The sequence below is a fragment of the Haliotis cracherodii genome, unplaced genomic scaffold (assembly GCF_022045235.1).
Source record: "Haliotis cracherodii isolate W230 unplaced genomic scaffold, xgHalCrac1.p SCAF_4, whole genome shotgun sequence".
In the NCBI taxonomy this organism is placed as follows: Eukaryota; Metazoa; Mollusca; class Gastropoda; order Lepetellida; family Haliotidae; genus Haliotis; species Haliotis cracherodii.
In genome coordinates this window covers 37,456,233-37,477,641 of record NW_027266297.1, presented here as the reverse complement: position 1 = coordinate 37,477,641, position 21,409 = coordinate 37,456,233, and the positions used below count along the sequence as shown (strand labels likewise).

General features: G+C 37.5%; 1 protein-coding gene across 1 annotated transcript in view; it reads left to right on the top strand.

Annotated features, from left to right (window-relative positions):
- LOC139479944 (cell death abnormality protein 1-like) overlaps positions 1–21,409 on the top strand; it is a 54,976-nt gene that overhangs the window by 3,073 nt on the left and 30,494 nt on the right. The window contains exons 4-12 of the mRNA XM_071262882.1: positions 509–670; positions 3,839–3,967; positions 5,594–5,728; positions 9,319–9,471; positions 10,797–10,958; positions 14,127–14,255; positions 15,868–16,002; positions 19,593–19,745; positions 21,071–21,232. Coding sequence (XP_071118983.1) covers positions 509–670; positions 3,839–3,967; positions 5,594–5,728; positions 9,319–9,471; positions 10,797–10,958; positions 14,127–14,255; positions 15,868–16,002; positions 19,593–19,745; positions 21,071–21,232 — 1,320 coding nt within the window. The remainder of the gene's footprint in view (positions 1–508; positions 671–3,838; positions 3,968–5,593; positions 5,729–9,318; positions 9,472–10,796; positions 10,959–14,126; positions 14,256–15,867; positions 16,003–19,592; positions 19,746–21,070; positions 21,233–21,409) is intronic.

Genomic DNA, 21,409 nt, shown 5'->3' with positions numbered 1-21,409 from the left:
TTTAAGTTTAGTTACACAATACTACACAAATAATTGACAGGAAAATAAAATCTGCAATTCAATTTTTACACTGACAAACTTAACTAACGGCCTTCTTCACTGAATACATGCTGACAAAGTTATAAAGCCAATACATAGCTAACACTCTGACTGATAATCGTTTTGTTTTATGAAATAAGGCGAGCGTGACATTGACCTAAGGGGAAGGGAGCAATGTCAAGTGGTCTTGACGCCGGAACTGAAACATAATACCCCTTCTCGCCACCTTAGTAAATTCGTTGTTTACTAACCTTCTGGTCGCTGTTACTAATCATAATAGTAGAATTCGCTAGTCTGTTTTCTGTAATGTATTCAGACTTGAGTGTTTTCGACTAAACTGCTGCATGATTGGTAAAGAGAAGGCTTTAAAATACAGATGGTAGTTATATTATCTTTGAACCCCCCTCTGCTGCACATGAGACATTTAATCAATGTCGTCCTAAAGTTTATCCTCTTTCTGTTGAAACAGAGTGTCCTGAGGGTTCCTATGGTGACAATTGTGTCTCGACATGTTCACCCGGATGTCGTGTATTTCCATGTGATCGGAAAACTGGAAAATGTAGCTATTTTAACCGAGGCTACTGTCAACCAGGATGGACATCTAGGTCTTCTTATCCAAACAGGTGTGACAGTAAGTACCTGCAGTACCATGTGAGTTACAACTTAGATGACAGGATGTGTACATCTGATATGGTAGCCAATGTGTGTACAATATTTGTCAGAAACATTTGTCTTTAGTCTACTGTATTTAAGAATAGGTTATGAGTATCATAGTTCAGATTTATCTAGATGACTATGCACTTCTTGTACGTGTATTCACTATATGTATATGTCATAACATAAGCATGATGTTGGTGGAGTAATTTGCCCTCAGAAATAGTACTTCAACTGATTGTCATATAATGTCTGTGCAGCTGAGATAGTAAAAAGTACAAACCACCAAACACATTTATCTTAATGGGTTGCAGTCTCTGTAACAATGTCAGCTGAATACGATTAGATGTTATGTAACGTTTATTCTAAATATGTAACATAATACCATACACCCCACATCATAGGAACATCAGCTGACCATAGGGGAATAGGGTACTTTTTTGTTTTGGGTTCTTTTTTGTTTTGGATAGTAAAATGTGCTATAGTTATGTGAACCTTTGCTTTACCTATCATAGACAGAAGCATTAACTTGCACACTCGTTAACAATATGGATTTGAAAGTTTTAGAAACCATTTCTCATCAATCATTTTTTTAAATATTTGATATACAGATACTCCCCATTTTGTTGTATGGGTCAGAAGTCTGGGGTTTACAGCACTTTGATGCCATAGAAAAAATTCATTTATATGTTTGCAAAAAGTATCTAGGTGTTAAAATAAACACTTCCAGCTTGGTGGTGTATGGAGAATGTGGAAGATTCCCTCTCTATGTATATTCAAATATAAAAGTTATTAAATACTGGCTGAAACTTAATGACATGCCCTAATACAGATTGCCCAAAAAGTGTTATAATATGATGATAGTTTATGATAATAATGGGAAAAGAAACTGGGTTACAGGTGTTAGAGAATTATTTTTCAGTTGTGGCTTTGGTGATATTTGGCAAAACCAAAATGTGTATTCCAAATCAATGTTTATACTTTCATTAACCCAGAGATTAAAGGATATTTATTTACAATCTTGGACTGCATCATTGACTCTAACAAACAAGTGCTCTTATTACAAAATGTTTAAATCAGAAATAATTATGGAAGATTATTTATCAAAAGTTAATGTTAAAAAATTCGAACGGCTCTTTCACGTTTTAGATGTTCTTCTCACGACCTTTTAATAGAAACAGGGCGTTATGCAAACATTCCTCGTGAAGAAAGAATCTGTAATCCATGTAGTTTAAACTCAGTAGAAGATGAATTTCATTTCTTACTTGTATGTCCAGTGTATTTACACCTTAGAGAAAAATACCTGCAAGCTTATTATTATAGGTACCCTAATATTATTAAATTTGTTACACTGCTGTCAAACACAAAAAGAAGTATCTTACAAAATGTTTCCATGTACATATATTGTGCCTCTTTATACCAACAGAACCTTATGAAAGAATAATCTTAGCTGCTTGGTATTAGGAAACTATTGTGTATATACATTAAGTACACTTTTATAGATATTTGCCATTTGAATAAACTACAAACACAAGAGTTAGAAATGGTATTAAACTATTAGGCTGTCATATGATATTGTGGGACGTGATATTACAAATGGTTTAGTATAGTTATATGTATATGAAATGATATGATGTGACATGACATGATGTGATATGATATGAGTTGTAGTGTGATATGATACATGAGGGGATATGATGCAATAATGTTATGTGTATTACAGAAATTGGGTAAATACTGTTTTTTAGTGTACATATTATATGGCTTGTGGTCGTCCAGTGTTGAGTGAGTGAGTGAGTGAGTATGATTTTACGCCGCTTTTAGCAATATTCCAGCAATATCACGGCGGGGGACACCAGAAATGGGCTTCGCACATTGTACCCATGTCGGGAATCGAACCCGGGTCTTCGGCGTGACGAGCCAACGCTTTAACCACTAGGCTACCCGACCGCCCCCGTCCAGTGTTGAATAAATATTGATTGATTGATATGATATAAATTGGCATGGAATGACATGGCATTCAATGGTATGATATGATAAGATATGATGGGACAAGCTATGAAATTGCTAATGTGTTGTGTGATATGACATGTTGAAATGTGATATAATATAGGTGTGATATATGGTACGATGGTATGTATGGTATGTTATGATATGATAATGGTATATGAAAAAATACTATATAGTATGATCTTATAATAATGATACAATATGATATGATGTTATAGAATATGTTGTATGATATAACAAGTTGTGATATGGTAAAATAGAAATCATGAAGTTACAGGGTATGGTATTGTACTGTATGTGTGAAATTATGTGACTGTGTTGAGATGCGATGTGGAATGACGTGAGGTGATTTGGTGAGATATGTACATCAGTTGTATAGAATTGTATATTCTTCAAATTGTACTATAGGCCTGTGGCCTCTTGAGTACGTGAAATAAAGATTGAATATGGATTCCTGCATCGTCTGGTCTTAAATTTAATAAACCGCATACATATTCATATTTCTTCATGACTGTTTTGCAATATTATTAATCCCTCCAGGTATGTCTGTCAGCTATCTGTCACAGTTATGTGTAGCTTAATGTAGTCTAGATTTAAGTGTAATTCTTACACTGCATTATCTTGTTCGGAAATAATATGCATATTAGTTTTCCTTTTCGGGGATTAACGTACGCATTTCTATATACACTAGTATGTAATCCCAAGCAAAGCCTCAAAGTAGTGGCTTTATATACTATTAGCAATATTTTCGGATTTGATATTGATCATTATTTAAACATTTTGATAGGGAAAGACCAACTATTAGTAAACAGAGATCTTACGGATCTGAATGATACTTACGGTACTGTTATGGTAGTGATGGTTCTCTGTCCTTAGTTAGCTATGGGGAGACGCGTCGTTTCACAATGTATTCCGGTAACTGAATTGGGAATAACTATTTGTTCAACCACATATATGAAGGTGCTGGGAAATTAATGTCATATTTGGGGGAAGTTCGAGGATGTTGTACATTATCAAACGATACAGCAAGCTAATCACACAACGCTGATGATGTTTCGCAACACTCTCATTTATTAATGACAGCCAACTTGTAATTCATTCGGAGTCAACATTACACACATGTGTTCATTTCCAGGATGCAATGTCGGCTATTACGGAGACGGACAAGTTTGTACACGGTGTGGAGCTGGATGTGATAGAAGGTGTGATGACACTGACGGTCACTGCACATGTAAAACTGGCTGGACGGGAACTAGATGCAAAAGTAAGTTTTATCATTGAACTATTGTTTGTTGTTATTTATTGAGTTAACATAATCTTCTCTCTGCTATTATCTGCACTCGGTATGTTGTTGCATAATAGCAATCATGTTTTTCAAAATCAAGCGTGGGAGCAAAAGCGTCAATAATAGATGTACGTACGAGTATCTTGCACGTCATTATTGATACATTTATACGTCTCTTATTTATACATTTGATAACTCGCGCTAAAGCGCTCAATTCTACATTATAATAAGAGGTATCTACTCTACAGTGGGACTACCTCAAATTTCAAAACACATTATGTGTATCTCCTAAATGAGTTTTGCCGTTGGAGATATCATGGCTGAGATTCATCAAGATGACTATGCATTGCATTGTTTGTATAAGGGTTTGTTGTATGTATGTCATGACATGAGTATGATGTTTCTGCAGTAATTTGTCCACAAAAAAGTACAGTAAACTACGGTTATAACGAACTCAAAGGGACTACTAATTTTAGTTCGTTATATCCGTAATTCGTTATAAGCATATATACAGCATAACTACAGCATATAGTCGGGACTAAAAAGTTAATTCGTTATATCCGTTAGTTCGTTATAAGCGTGTTCGTTATAACTGTAGTTTACTGTACTTCAAGTGACTTGCATATAACGTCTGTACAGTGGAAATAGTAAAACGTACAAACTGCCAAACACATTTACCTTGATGAGGGGTCAAAGTGGGTATGACATTGACTCTTTACATTGGATACGACGTTTCAAGGGCAGTTCCCGCCCACATACATGTCTACCTGTTTGTCAAATTTTGTTTTTGGGGACAATCCCTGGGTATTCCATCGCTATTACCCAAACCCTAAGACCTTAGAGTTAAGGACATCCCTTCAATTTGTCAAGAATTGTTTAAGTGAAAGAGTTAGGGGGGGGGGGGGGGGGGGGGGTTCAAAACGAGTGAGCTGATGCGTTGACGTAATTTATTAAATGTACGTTTCAGAGCATTCTTTTATCTTTCTTTTTAGAATTCTAAGATATTATTGCATGTGAAGAAAGTAGGATGTAGTGGAACCACCAAAAATGTGGAAATGTAATGGAAGGCTTTCTGAAAAGATGTGCGTCCAAAGTTACTTTCACTCACTACAGGTGCTCATTGGCAGATATGATACAAAGGACGACTCGCTCTAGTAGCGCCTTCCCAAGTCGACTTCCCTGTTCATTTGTACCTGATGCTCATAAATCCTTCTGACAATGCCCATTTAACAAGTAATCAAAATAGCATTAAACGGATTAAAAAAAAAGTATTTTGTCATCCTAAAATGGTCATTAGTCTCTTGGACGTCGCCCCCAGTCGATTATTGCTGGAGTATTGCTATTGACTGGTCTTCACAAACACTATACTTTTGGTTTGTTCTCTGTACGTGTACAGTAATATTGTGTTGATGTAATTAATGCGCATCAATGAAAAACTACAAAACTCTTTACTTAATCATACATGCATTGTACGATTTAGACTAGATCATATGCATGTGCTTTTGCATCAGTATCAAACAGTGAGGATACCAGCCGAAACACAATCTAACGTCACATGACTTCATGAAACATGCGTTATTCGGCGCTCAATCATTTACGTTACAGACTGCGAGGGCGGCTATTACATGGATAGACGTGATTGTGTAGTGTGTGGTGCTGGATGTCAGTCGGGGACTTGTAACGCTAATACCGGGACCTGTAGCTGTATGTCGGGGTGGAAAGGAGATCAATGTACCACACGTAAGTGTCAAACTTTTTACATTACTGTTTTTACAATATGTGTTTTCAGGATGTCGGTTGCCAATGCAGCGTGGTAAAGATAGAAGATATGTGACACAATTCTTTTGTTTAAAAATGGTAATTCCCTAGGGATCTTTAATTTGTCATCTCGATGCTATGTTGTTGTAAGCTGAAGTCCGCAATATTCCAGTTATGTCACGATGGCCAGAACCAGGCAACCTATTGACTGATAACATAACTAACGATCGACACAGTCGTGGACGATGACAGGCATTCAGACAAGACACAGAGCCTAACTACCTGATCATATCATGTTGTATGTCACGAAGCAATAGGGTGTTGGAAACCTTTGTGAACAAAGGAATAGGGAAAAGGAAAGAGGGAAACATGCCCACATGAGTACATCAAAGTGAAAATATAATAAACTTTGAATGTGTGAGCAACAAATTATAGCGAGTAAATTAAAGTCACGGTCATGTTGACAAGCAGGCAACAAATCCCATAAACGTCTAATTTTATTCGTACTGATAATTGAGAATCTTCATGGTGATTGGCTGATAAAAAAATTCACCTCAAATGACCTCATAATGCAGGATTTGTCGGACAGAAATCGAATTGGAGAAAAAAGATGTGGCTGGTAAACAGGGGTCGTATCCAAACGCCTAACGCACCACTGTGACCTTTACGCCACCTACAAACCTACAAAGGCCTTAAACTGAGCTCGGGCCCAACAATCGTCTCATCGTGTTTTGCCCTGTGTTTGGTAAACTTCCATAATATCTTCTTTTCTTGACACCAAATAATGTGTGTGTGTGCTTGTGCGTGTGCGTGTGTGTGTGTGCGCGCGCACGCGTCTGCGTGCGTGTCTGTGCGCGTCTCTCTGTCTATGTGCGTCTGTTGTCTCTGTGTGCTTCTGTGTGTCTGTCTGCGTCTGTGTGTGTTTCTGTGTCTGTGTGTGTGCCTGTGTGCTTCTGTGTCTCTGTTTGTGTGTGTCTGTCTGTGTCTGTGTGTCTGTCTGTCTGTGTCTATATATGTGTCTGTGTGTGTATCTGTGTGTCTTTGTGTGTGTCTGTGTATGTGTGAGTCTGTGCGCGTGTGCGCGCACGTAAACCTGACAACCCGATCCCGTTCGTCGCCGTTTACGACGTGCCAGCGTGCGTGCTCTTTCTCTATTGCTAACCCACTATCAAAGGTTCTCGTTACAAAAATAAGGGAAAACAAAAATACGAGATATCAAGGCTGTTGGTGGAATTTGCGGTCATGGTAAAAATGTCAAATGTCCTCGGTATGTTTCAGTCCTGTTTGAATGTACTCGGGGACAACATCTATAAAACAAGTACTGAGAATGTTGTCTCGGTGCACAAATTACTGAATTCATGCAGGGCCATGAATTCGGAACAAAACGACCGTTGTAGAAAAATTGGGTATAATATGCTTTTCAGATTCACATACGAACGTCTAGATAATCAAATCCCTGCTAAAAGCAGAGTCGAAAGCGTAGTGTAGAGTGTTGGCAACCTAGGCAAGAATAATAGTTATAATTTTATAGGAGATTTACAATCAAAGTTAAAAGGGAATAAATCTTTTATATGATATCAAAACAAGTCTCTTCAGGAAACATCTTCCTAAAGTAATTATTAGTAGCTACACCGACTCATATTGCGGAAACTACCTAAAGTTGATAAGCAGAGTTGCCCTCACGTCACAAAGTCATCGGAGATGTAGTCATGTCATGTAAAGCTTATTCTAAATACATGCATGTAACATAAGACCAGACACCCCAAATCATAGGAACATCAGCTGGCCATACGGAAATTGGATTCTTCTTTGTTTTGTTTGTTTATTGTTTTACGCCGCACTCAGCAATTTTCAAGCTATGTGACGGCGGCTTGTAAATAATCGAATCTGGACCAGACTATTCAGTGATTGATATTATGAGCATTGATCCAATTGGGATACGATGACATACATCAACCAAGGCAGCGAACCTGACAACCCGATCTAGTTAGTCGCCGCTTACGACATGCATGATTTGCTAAAAAACACCAATTCTGACCTGGGTCTTTACGGGTTCTTCTCTGTTTGGGTAGTAGAATGTGCAATAGTTTTAACAGATATCAAGTGTCAAGTCATTTAGAAGTTATACACATAAAGAAGAGAATACATGGATGTCAACTTCTTTATTATGAGGACACAACGTTTCTAAGTATATACTTACTCCCTCATCGGGTGAATAAATGCTTTGAAGCATAGAACATATATATGTACATATATATATGTACGGGTAAGAACAACAAAAGCATTAAGATAACTAAGGTAACAAGGTAAGCCAACAGTTAATCGGCACTGATAAGTGATGAGCAATGGACAAATAGAAGCACTTAACAATTAATTAGCGTTGGTAAGTGATAATGATGGACAACTGGAAGCCAGGAGTTAAATTATCACTGATTGGTAATAGCAATGGAAATCCCCACCAGAGATAAACTTATACCTTTCTTGTATTTTCTTTCAATCATCCCATACACCAAGCCTTAAAACCTGATCCGTTTCGTCGCCTCTCAAGACAAACGTACATCATTCTCAAAACTGATATATGTAGAATGTGATGGTGCTGTAATTCTCCATATGAAAATGCATATTACTATTTCCTTGAACAACCTATTCTTTAAACAAATGCAGTAATTCTCACAATTTAGAAATAATGTCTTTCTTCGTCACAACTCTTCAAGCGAGCCTGACCTCTCGATCCCATTATTTGGCTCCTGTGACAGGCATCGGTTGCTGATCCTCATAGGTTTGGCTTTATATGTAATTCTTATCAATATTTACTGATTTGAAATTGCAAGGACATTATTTCAACATTTTGATATGGAAAGACCAAATATTAACTGACCAACTTCGTTCAAATGTTAGAATATAGAGTAGTTTTTTAAAGCTGATAGTTATAAATAGGATATAGCACTTCCCAAGTTGTATTATAGCTCAACAACGTTTGTGTTTGTTGTTAACGCCACACACGGTGACTTTTGAGGATGAAGTGCTTCATGACCTCGAATAACAATGCACAAAATACCCCAGCAAATTGGAGCATGTTAGACTTTTATTCAAGCTCAAATGTTTCACTGGATTCACCCTCACTAATTAATTATCAACCCGTAAGCTCGTAAATTCTCGTCTTTTGGCATCGCTGTGCAAGAATAAGGATGCCTTTAGAAGCTTGTTTTCGTTATAGTGTTCATTCTATCTGCCTGTTACTGTCTACCACGAATTCGAGTGTGACGTGGCTAGAACGTATGATTACTAATTAGTTTACCGTTTACAATAGGTGACCTGTTACTTTGAACCACATATCTATGAACCACCCTTATATGATGTCATCTATTGATTTTTTGGCTTTCTTATTTTTGTTTAAAACTTCTCAGTCAGCTACAAATGCTGACAGTGTTGGTTACACGCAGCCTCTGATGTCAGTTATGACTGATGACTCAGTAGATGTATAATCGAAATCAGCATTGTCAGTTCCATGACAATATAAATGAATGTTACAATTACTATAATTAATGTTCTGTTTTGTTCTGCAATGTCAGGGTGTGCTAGTGGCAGGTACGGTATTGACTGCAAACAGACCTGTTCATCTGGATGTAAGTCGGGAGGGTGTAACAGTTCCACCGGAGAGTGTCGGGCTAAGTCCTGTAAATCCGGGTGGAGAAGCACGGGTGCCCGTCGACTGTGTGATGAGGGTAAGATAACAATCTGTGCACATAATGCGTTCCAAGTTAGTTTATTCACATCCATGTTGCCATAAGTATGATATTTCCTGTCTGATGTGCTGAGCGCGTGTCCCTTCTGTCATCCTTATAGCAGGACTGTTTGTATGGTGAAACCAATACAACGATAGTAGCTAGGCCGTGTCATAGATTTGGTGATGTTCAGAGTTTGCATGATTCAAAGAATCGTTAGTATCCTAGTATATTTCATGCATACGTGTATTCCTGTTTACCACCGGGCATTTTATATTATCACCATGAGGGCTGTGTGCGTATCAAGACTAATTTTTACATGTGTGTTTTATCACCATTAGGTAAAAACTGCATAAGGTAATTAGTATAGTCGAACATGAGTTAGTCCCCATGATCCCCAGTGAGGTGGCCTAGCTTTGGTTTAAACAGTTGTAAATAATATTATTAAGATAAAATATATTTGTGACAAATTTGCTTTTAAACATAAGTTTGTATTTATGACATACTTGCATTTTTAAACTGGAATAATTTGAATAATGTAGATACGACGGTAAGTTAACTCACTCACTAGCCGTTCATGAACGGTTTAACTGTTTCTTTTTGATGATGGAAATTTCTTCCAAGGCGGCGTGGCAGAAAACTACTTTCGTTAGCCTCGTTTTGGACTCGTGCAGGTTTGAATCCCGCTGGCGACAGACATTTGTCGTGGATATTGTTCGATCATAAAAGTGTGTGATGTGTGGGGAAAGAATTTCTGTCATTGCCAAGTGGTGTTTAACTGGCAATTCAGTCCATTAATGCCCGGTTAAAGACATGGTTTATGTTTAGTTACACAATACTACACAAATAATTGACAGGAAAATAAAATCTGCAATTCAATTTTTACACTGACAAACTTAACTAACGGCCTTCTTCACTGAATACATGCTGACAAAGTTATAAAGCCAATACATAGCTAACACTCTGACTGATAATCGTTTTGTTTTATGAAATAAGGCGAGCGTGACATTGACCTAAGGGGAAGGGAGCAATGTCAAGTGGTCTTGACGCCGGAACTGAAACATAATACCCCTTCTCGCCACCTTAGTAAATTCGTTGTTTACTAACCTTCTGGTCGCTGTTACTAATCATAATAGTAGAATTCGCTAGTCTGTTTTCTGTAATGTATTCAGACTTGAGTGTTTTCGACTAAACTGCTGCATGATTGGTAAAGAGAAGGCTTTAAAATACAGATGGTAGTTATATTATCTTTGAACCCCCCTCTGCTGCACATGAGACATTTAATCAATGTCGTCCTAAAGTTTATCCTCTTTCTGTTGAAACAGAGTGTCCTGAGGGTTCCTATGGTGACAATTGTGTCTCGACATGTTCACCCGGATGTCGTGTATTTCCATGTGATCGGAAAACTGGAAAATGTAGCTATTTTAACCGAGGCTACTGTCAACCAGGATGGACATCTAGGTCTTCTTATCCAAACAGGTGTGACAGTAAGTACCTGCAGTACCATGTGAGTTACAACTTAGATGACAGGATGTGTACATCTGATATGGTAGCCAATGTGTGTACAATATTTGTCAGAAACATTTGTCTTTAGTCTACTGTATTTAAGAATAGGTTATGAGTATCATAGTTCAGATTTATCTAGATGACTATGCACTTCTTGTACGTGTATTCACTATATGTATATGTCATAACATAAGCATGATGTTGGTGGAGTAATTTGCCCTCAGAAATAGTACTTCAACTGATTGTCATATAATGTCTGTGCAGCTGAGATAGTAAAAAGTACAAACCACCAAACACATTTATCTTAATGGGTTGCAGTCTCTGTAACAATGTCAGCTGAATACGATTAGATGTTATGTAACGTTTATTCTAAATATGTAACATAATACCATACACCCCACATCATAGGAACATCAGCTGACCATAGGGGAATAGGGTACTTTTTTGTTTTGGGTTCTTTTTTGTTTTGGATAGTAAAATGTGCTATAGTTATGTGAACCTTTGCTTTACCTATCATAGACAGAAGCATTAACTTGCACACTCGTTAACAATATGGATTTGAAAGTTTTAGAAACCATTTCTCATCAATCATTTTTTTAAATATTTGATATACAGATACTCCCCATTTTGTTGTATGGGTCAGAAGTCTGGGGTTTACAGCACTTTGATGCCATAGAAAAAATTCATTTATATGTTTGCAAAAAGTATCTAGGTGTTAAAATAAACACTTCCAGCTTGGTGGTGTATGGAGAATGTGGAAGATTCCCTCTCTATGTATATTCAAATATAAAAGTTATTAAATACTGGCTGAAACTTAATGACATGCCCTAATACAGATTGCCCAAAAAGTGTTATAATATGATGATAGTTTATGATAATAATGGGAAAAGAAACTGGGTTACAGGTGTTAGAGAATTATTTTTCAGTTGTGGCTTTGGTGATATTTGGCAAAACCAAAATGTGTATTCCAAATCAATGTTTATACTTTCATTAACCCAGAGATTAAAGGATATTTATTTACAATCTTGGACTGCATCATTGACTCTAACAAACAAGTGCTCTTATTACAAAATGTTTAAATCAGAAATAATTATGGAAGATTATTTATCAAAAGTTAATGTTAAAAAATTCGAACGGCTCTTTCACGTTTTAGATGTTCTTCTCACGACCTTTTAATAGAAACAGGGCGTTATGCAAACATTCCTCGTGAAGAAAGAATCTGTAATCCATGTAGTTTAAACTCAGTAGAAGATGAATTTCATTTCTTACTTGTATGTCCAGTGTATTTACACCTTAGAGAAAAATACCTGCAAGCTTATTATTATAGGTACCCTAATATTATTAAATTTGTTACACTGCTGTCAAACACAAAAAGAAGTATCTTACAAAATGTTTCCATGTACATATATTGTGCCTCTTTATACCAACAGAACCTTATGAAAGAATAATCTTAGCTGCTTGGTATTAGGAAACTATTGTGTATATACATTAAGTACACTTTTATAGATATTTGCCATTTGAATAAACTACAAACACAAGAGTTAGAAATGGTATTAAACTATTAGGCTGTCATATGATATTGTGGGACGTGATATTACAAATGGTTTAGTATAGTTATATGTATATGAAATGATATGATGTGACATGACATGATGTGATATGATATGAGTTGTAGTGTGATATGATACATGAGGGGATATGATGCAATAATGTTATGTGTATTACAGAAATTGGGTAAATACTGTTTTTTAGTGTACATATTATATGGCTTGTGGTCGTCCAGTGTTGAGTGAGTGAGTGAGTGAGTATGATTTTACGCCGCTTTTAGCAATATTCCAGCAATATCACGGCGGGGGACACCAGAAATGGGCTTCGCACATTGTACCCATGTCGGGAATCGAACCCGGGTCTTCGGCGTGACGAGCCAACGCTTTAACCACTAGGCTACCCGACCGCCCCCGTCCAGTGTTGAATAAATATTGATTGATTGATATGATATAAATTGGCATGGAATGACATGGCATTCAATGGTATGATATGATAAGATATGATGGGACAAGCTATGAAATTGCTAATGTGTTGTGTGATATGACATGTTGAAATGTGATATAATATAGGTGTGATATATGGTACGATGGTATGTATGGTATGTTATGATATGATAATGGTATATGAAAAAATACTATATAGTATGATCTTATAATAATGATACAATATGATATGATGTTATAGAATATGTTGTATGATATAACAAGTTGTGATATGGTAAAATAGAAATCATGAAGTTACAGGGTATGGTATTGTACTGTATGTGTGAAATTATGTGACTGTGTTGAGATGCGATGTGGAATGACGTGAGGTGATTTGGTGAGATATGTACATCAGTTGTATAGAATTGTATATTCTTCAAATTGTACTATAGGCCTGTGGCCTCTTGAGTACGTGAAATAAAGATTGAATATGGATTCCTGCATCGTCTGGTCTTAAATTTAATAAACCGCATACATATTCATATTTCTTCATGACTGTTTTGCAATATTATTAATCCCTCCAGGTATGTCTGTCAGCTATCTGTCACAGTTATGTGTAGCTTAATGTAGTCTAGATTTAAGTGTAATTCTTACACTGCATTATCTTGTTCGGAAATAATATGCATATTAGTTTTCCTTTTCGGGGATTAACGTACGCATTTCTATATACACTAGTATGTAATCCCAAGCAAAGCCTCAAAGTAGTGGCTTTATATACTATTAGCAATATTTTCGGATTTGATATTGATCATTATTTAAACATTTTGATAGGGAAAGACCAACTATTAGTAAACAGAGATCTTACGGATCTGAATGATACTTACGGTACTGTTATGGTAGTGATGGTTCTCTGTCCTTAGTTAGCTATGGGGAGACGCGTCGTTTCACAATGTATTCCGGTAACTGAATTGGGAATAACTATTTGTTCAACCACATATATGAAGGTGCTGGGAAATTAATGTCATATTTGGGGGAAGTTCGAGGATGTTGTACATTATCAAACGATACAGCAAGCTAATCACACAACGCTGATGATGTTTCGCAACACTCTCATTTATTAATGACAGCCAACTTGTAATTCATTCGGAGTCAACATTACACACATGTGTTCATTTCCAGGATGCAATGTCGGCTATTACGGAGACGGACAAGTTTGTACACGGTGTGGAGCTGGATGTGATAGAAGGTGTGATGACACTGACGGTCACTGCACATGTAAAACTGGCTGGACGGGAACTAGATGCAAAAGTAAGTTTTATCATTGAACTATTGTTTGTTGTTATTTATTGAGTTAACATAATCTTCTCTCTGCTATTATCTGCACTCGGTATGTTGTTGCATAATAGCAATCATGTTTTTCAAAATCAAGCGTGGGAGCAAAAGCGTCAATAATAGATGTACGTACGAGTATCTTGCACGTCATTATTGATACATTTATACGTCTCTTATTTATACATTTGATAACTCGCGCTAAAGCGCTCAATTCTACATTATAATAAGAGGTATCTACTCTACAGTGGGACTACCTCAAATTTCAAAACACATTATGTGTATCTCCTAAATGAGTTTTGCCGTTGGAGATATCATGGCTGAGATTCATCAAGATGACTATGCATTGCATTGTTTGTATAAGGGTTTGTTGTATGTATGTCATGACATGAGTATGATGTTTCTGCAGTAATTTGTCCACAAAAAAGTACAGTAAACTACGGTTATAACGAACTCAAAGGGACTACTAATTTTAGTTCGTTATATCCGTAATTCGTTATAAGCATATATACAGCATAACTACAGCATATAGTCGGGACTAAAAAGTTAATTCGTTATATCCGTTAGTTCGTTATAAGCGTGTTCGTTATAACTGTAGTTTACTGTACTTCAAGTGACTTGCATATAACGTCTGTACAGTGGAAATAGTAAAACGTACAAACTGCCAAACACATTTACCTTGATGAGGGGTCAAAGTGGGTATGACATTGACTCTTTACATTGGATACGACGTTTCAAGGGCAGTTCCCGCCCACATACATGTCTACCTGTTTGTCAAATTTTGTTTTTGGGGACAATCCCTGGGTATTCCATCGCTATTACCCAAACCCTAAGACCTTAGAGTTAAGGACATCCCTTCAATTTGTCAAGAATTGTTTAAGTGAAAGAGTTAGGGGGGGGTTCAAAACGAGTGAGCTGATGCGTTGACGTAATTTATTAAATGTACGTTTCAGAGCATTCTTTTATCTTTCTTTTTAGAATTCTAAGATATTATTGCATGTGAAGAAAGTAGGATGTAGTGGAACCACCAAAAATGTGGAAATGTAATGGAAGGCTTTCTGAAAAGATGTGCGTCCAAAGTTACTTTCACTCACTACAGGTGCTCATTGGCAGATATGATACAAAGGACGACTCGCTCTAGTAGCGCCTTCCCAAGTCGACTTCCCTGTTCATTTGTACCTGATGCTCATAAATCCTTCTGACAATGCCCATTTAACAAGTAATCAAAATAGCATTAAACGGATTAAAAAAAAAGTATTTTGTCATCCTAAAATGGTCATTAGTCTCTTGGACGTCGCCCCCAGTCGATTATTGCTGGAGTATTGCTATTGACTGGTCTTCACAAACACTATACTTTTGGTTTGTTCTCTGTACGTGTACAGTAATATTGTGTTGATGTAATTAATGCGCATCAATGAAAAACTACAAAACTCTTTACTTAATCATACATGCATTGTACGATTTAGACTAGATCATATGCATGTGCTTTTGCATCAGTATCAAACAGTGAGGATACCAGCCGAAACACAATCTAACGTCACATGACTTCATGAAACATGCGTTATTCGGCGCTCAATCATTTACGTTACAGACTGCGAGGGCGGCTATTACATGGATAGACGTGATTGTGTAGTGTGTGGTGCTGGATGTCAGTCGGGGACTTGTAACGCTAATACCGGGACCTGTAGCTGTATGTCGGGGTGGAAAGGAGATCAATGTACCACACGTAAGTGTCAAACTTTTTACATTACTATTTTTACAATATGTGTTTTCAGGATGTCGGTTGCCAATGCAGCGTGGTAAAGATAGAAGATATGTGACACAATTCTTTTGTTTAAAAATGGTAATTCCCTAGGGATCTTTAATTTGTCATCTCGATGCTATGTTGTTGTAAGCTGAAGTCCGCAATATTCCAGTTATGTCACGATGGCCAGAACCAGGCAACCTATTGACTGATAACATAACTAACGATCGACACAGTCGTGGACGATGACAGGCATTCAGACAAGACACAGAGCCTAACTACCTGATCATATCATGTTGTATGTCACGAAGCAATAGGGTGTTGGAAACCTTTGTGAACAAAGGAATAGGGAAAAGGAAAGAGGGAAACATGCCCACATGAGTACATCAAAGTGAAAATATAATAAACTTTGAATGTGTGAGCAACAAATTATAGCGAGTAAATTAAAGTCACGGTCATGTTGACAAGCAGGCAACAAATCCCATAAACGTCTAATTTTATTCGTACTGATAATTGAGAATCTTCATGGTGATTGGCTGATAAAAAAATTCACCTCAAATGACCTCATAATGCAGGATTTGTCGGACAGAAATCGAATTGGAGAAAAAAGATGTGGCTGGTAAACAGGGGTCGTATCCAAACGCCTAACGCACCACTGTGACCTTTACGCCACCTACAAACCTACAAAGGCCTTAAACTGAGCTCGGGCCCAACAATCGTCTCATCGTGTTTTGCCCTGTGTTTGGTAAACTTCCATAATATCTTCTTTTCTTGACACCAAATAATGTGTGTGTGTGCTTGTGCGTGTGCGTGTGTGTGTGTGCGCGCGCACGCGTCTGCGTGCGTGTCTGTGCGCGTCTCTCTGTCTATGTGCGTCTGTTGTCTCTGTGTGCTTCTGTGTGTCTGTCTGCGTCTGTGTGTGTTTCTGTGTCTGTGTGTGTGCCTGTGTGCTTCTGTGTCTCTGTTTGTGTGTGTCTGTCTGTGTCTGTGTGTCTGTCTGTCTGTGTCTATATATGTGTCTGTGTGTGTATCTGTGTGTCTTTGTGTGTGTCTGTGTATGTGTGAGTCTGTGCGCGTGTGCGCGCACGTAAACCTGACAACCCGATCCCGTTCGTCGCCGTTTACGACGTGCCAGCGTGCGTGCTCTTTCTCTATTGCTAACCCACTATCAAAGGTTCTCGTTACAAAAATAAGGGAAAACAAAAATACGAGATATCAAGGCTGTTGGTGGAATTTGCGGTCATGGTAAAAATGTCAAATGTCCTCGGTATGTTTCAGTCCTGTTTGAATGTACTCGGGGACAACATCTATAAAACAAGTACTGAGAATGTTGTCTCGGTGCACAAATTACTGAATTCATGCAGGGCCATGAATTCGGAACAAAACGACCGTTGTAGAAAAATTGGGTATAATATGCTTTTCAGATTCACATACGAACGTCTAGATAATCAAATCCCTGCTAAAAGCAGAGTCGAAAGCGTAGTGTAGAGTGTTGGCAACCTAGGCAAGAATAATAGTTATAATTTTATAGGAGATTTACAATCAAAGTTAAAAGGGAATAAATCTTTTATATGATATCAAAACAAGTCTCTTCAGGAAACATCTTCCTAAAGTAATTATTAGTAGCTACACCGACTCATATTGCGGAAACTACCTAAAGTTGATAAGCAGAGTTGCCCTCACGTCACAAAGTCATCGGAGATGTAGTCATGTCATGTAAAGCTTATTCTAAATACATGCATGTAACATAAGACCAGACACCCCAAATCATAGGAACATCAGCTGGCCACACGGAAATTGGATTCTTCTTTGTTTTGTTTGTTTATTGTTTTACGCCGCACTCAGCAATTTTCAAGCTATGTGACGGCGGCTTGTAAATAATCGAATCTGGACCAGACTATTCAGTGATTGATATTATGAGCATTGATCCAATTGGGATACGATGACATACATCAACCAAGGCAGCGAACCTGACAACCCGATCTAGTTAGTCGCCGCTTACGACATGCATGATTTGCTAAAAAACACCAATTCTGACCTGGGTCTTTACGGGTTCTTCTCTGTTTGGGTAGTAGAATGTGCAATAGTTTTAACAGATATCAAGTGTCAAGTCATTTAGAAGTTATACACATAAAGAAGAGAATACATGGATGTCAACTTCTTTATTATGAGGACACAACGTTTCTAAGTATATACTTACTCCCTCATCGGGTGAATAAATGCTTTGAAGCATAGAACATATATATGTACATATATATATGTACGGGTAAGAACAACAAAAGCATTAAGATAACTAAGGTAACAAGGTAAGCCAACAGTTAATCGGCACTGATAAGTGATGAGCAATGGACAAATAGAAGCACTTAACAATTAATTAGCGTTGGTAAGTGATAATGATGGACAACTGGAAGCCAGGAGTTAAATTATCACTGATTGGTAATAGCAATGGAAATCCCCACCAGAGATAAACTTATACCTTTCTTGTATTTTCTTTCAATCATCCCATACACCAAGCCTTAAAACCTGATCCGTTTCGTCGCCTCTCAAGACAAACGTACATCATTCTCAAAACTGATATATGTAGAATGTGATGGTGCTGTAATTCTCCATATGAAAATGCATATTACTATTTCCTTGAACAACCTATTCTTTAAACAAATGCAGTAATTCTCACAATTTAGAAATAATGTCTTTCTTCGTCACAACTCTTCAAGCGAGCCTGACCTCTCGATCCCATTATTTGGCTCCTGTGACAGGCATCGGTTGCTGATCCTCATAGGTTTGGCTTTATATGTAATTCTTATCAATATTTACTGATTTGAAATTGCAAGGACATTATTTCAACATTTTGATATGGAAAGACCAAATATTAACTGACCAACTTCGTTCAAATGTTAGAATATAGAGTAGTTTTTTAAAGCTGATAGTTATAAATAGGATATAGCACTTCCCAAGTTGTATTATAGCTCAACAACGTTTGTGTTTGTTGTTAACGCCACACACGGTGACTTTTGAGGATGAAGTGCTTCATGACCTCGAATAACAATGCACAAAATACCCCAGCAAATTGGAGCATGTTAGACTTTTATTCAAGCTCAAATGTTTCACTGGATTCACCCTCACTAATTAATTATCAACCCGTAAGCTCGTAAATTCTCGTCTTTTGGCATCGCTGTGCAAGAATAAGGATGCCTTTAGAAGCTTGTTTTCGTTATAGTGTTCATTCTATCTGCCTGTTACTGTCTACCACGAATTCGAGTGTGACGTGGCTAGAACGTATGATTACTAATTAGTTTACCGTTTACAATAGGTGACCTGTTACTTTGAACCACATATCTATGAACCACCCTTATATGATGTCATCTATTGATTTTTTGGCTTTCTTATTTTTGTTTAAAACTTCTCAGTCAGCTACAAATGCTGACAGTGTTGGTTACACGCAGCCTCTGATGTCAGTTATGACTGATGACTCAGTAGATGTATAATCGAAATCAGCATTGTCAGTTCCATGACAATATAAATGAATGTTACAATTACTATAATTAATGTTCTGTTTTGTTCTGCAATGTCAGGGTGTGCTAGTGGCAGGTACGGTATTGACTGCAAACAGACCTGTTCATCTGGATGTAAGTCGGGAGGGTGTAACAGTTCCACCGGAGAGTGTCGGGCTAAGTCCTGTAAATCCGGGTGGAGAAGCACGGGTGCCCGTCGACTGTGTGATGAGGGTAAGATAACAATCTGTGCACATAATGCGTTCCAAGTTAGTTTATTCACATCCATGTTGCCATAAGTATGATATTTCCTGTCTGATGTGCTGAGCGCGTGTCCCTTCTGTCATCCTTATAGCAGGACTGTTTGTATGGTGAAACCAATACAACGATAGTAGCTAGGCCGTGTCATAGATTTGGTGATGTTCAGAGTTTGCATGATTCAAAGAATCGTTAGTATCCTAGTATATTTCATGCATACGTGTATTCCTGTTTACCACCGGGCATTTTATATTATCACCATGAGGGCTGTGTGCGTATCAAGACTAATTTTTACATGTGTGTTTTATCACCATTAGGTAAAAACTGCATAAGGTAATTAGTATAGTCGAACATGAGTTAGTCCCCATGATCCCCAGTGAGGTGGCCTAGCTTTGGTTTAAACAGTTGTAAATAATATTATTAAGATAAAATATATTTGTGACAAATTTGCTTTTAAACATAAGTTTGTATTTATGACATACTTGCATTTTTAAACTGGAATAATTTGAATAATGTAGATACGACGGTAAGTTAACTCACTCACTAGCCGTTCATGAACGGTTTAACTGTTTCTTTTTGATGATGGAAATTTCTTCCAAGGCGGCGTGGCAGAAAACTACTTTCGTTAGCCTCGTTTTGGACTCGTGCAGGTTTGAATCCCGCTGGCGACAGACATTTGTCGTGGATATTGTTCGATCATAAAAGTGTGTGATGTGTGGGGAAGGAATTTCTGTCATTGCCAAGTGGTGTTTAACTGGCAATTCAGTCCATTAATGCCCGGTTAAAGACATGGTTTATGTTTAGTTACACAATACTACACAAATAATTGACAGGAAAATAAAATCTGCAATTCAATTTTTACACTGACAAACTTAACTAACGGCCTTCTTCACTGAATACATGCTGACAAAGTTATAAAGCCAATACATAGCTAACACTCTGACTGATAATCGTTTTGTTTTATGAAATAAGGCGAGCGTGACATTGACCTAAGGGGAAGGGAGCAATGTCAAGTGGTCTTGACGCCGGAACTGAAACATAATACCCCTTCTCGCCACCTTAGTAAATTCGTTGTTTACTAACCTTCTGGTCGCTGTTACTAATCATAATAGTAGAATTCGCTAGTCTGTTTTCTGTAATGTATTCAGACTTGAGTGTTTTCGACTAAACTGCTGCATGATTGGTAAAGAGAAGGCTTTAAAATACAGATGGTAGTTATATTATCTTTGAACCCCCCTCTGCTGCACATGAGACATTTAATCAATGTCGTCCTAAAGTTTATCCTCTTTCTGTTGAAACAGAGTGTCCTGAGGGTTCCTATGGTGACAATTGTGTCTCGACATGTTCACCCGGATGTCGTGTATTTCCATGTGATCGGAAAACTGGAAAATGTAGCTATTTTAACCGAGGCTACTGTCAACCAGGATGGACATCTAGGTCTTCTTATCCAAACAGGTGTGACAGTAAGTACCTGCAGTACCATGTGAGTTACAACTTAGATGACAGGATGTGTACATCTGATATGGTAGCCAATGTGTGTACAATATTTGTCAGAAACATTTGTCTTTAGTCTACTGTATTTAAGAATAGGTTATGAGTATCATAGTTCAGATTTATCTAGATGACTATGCACTTCTTGT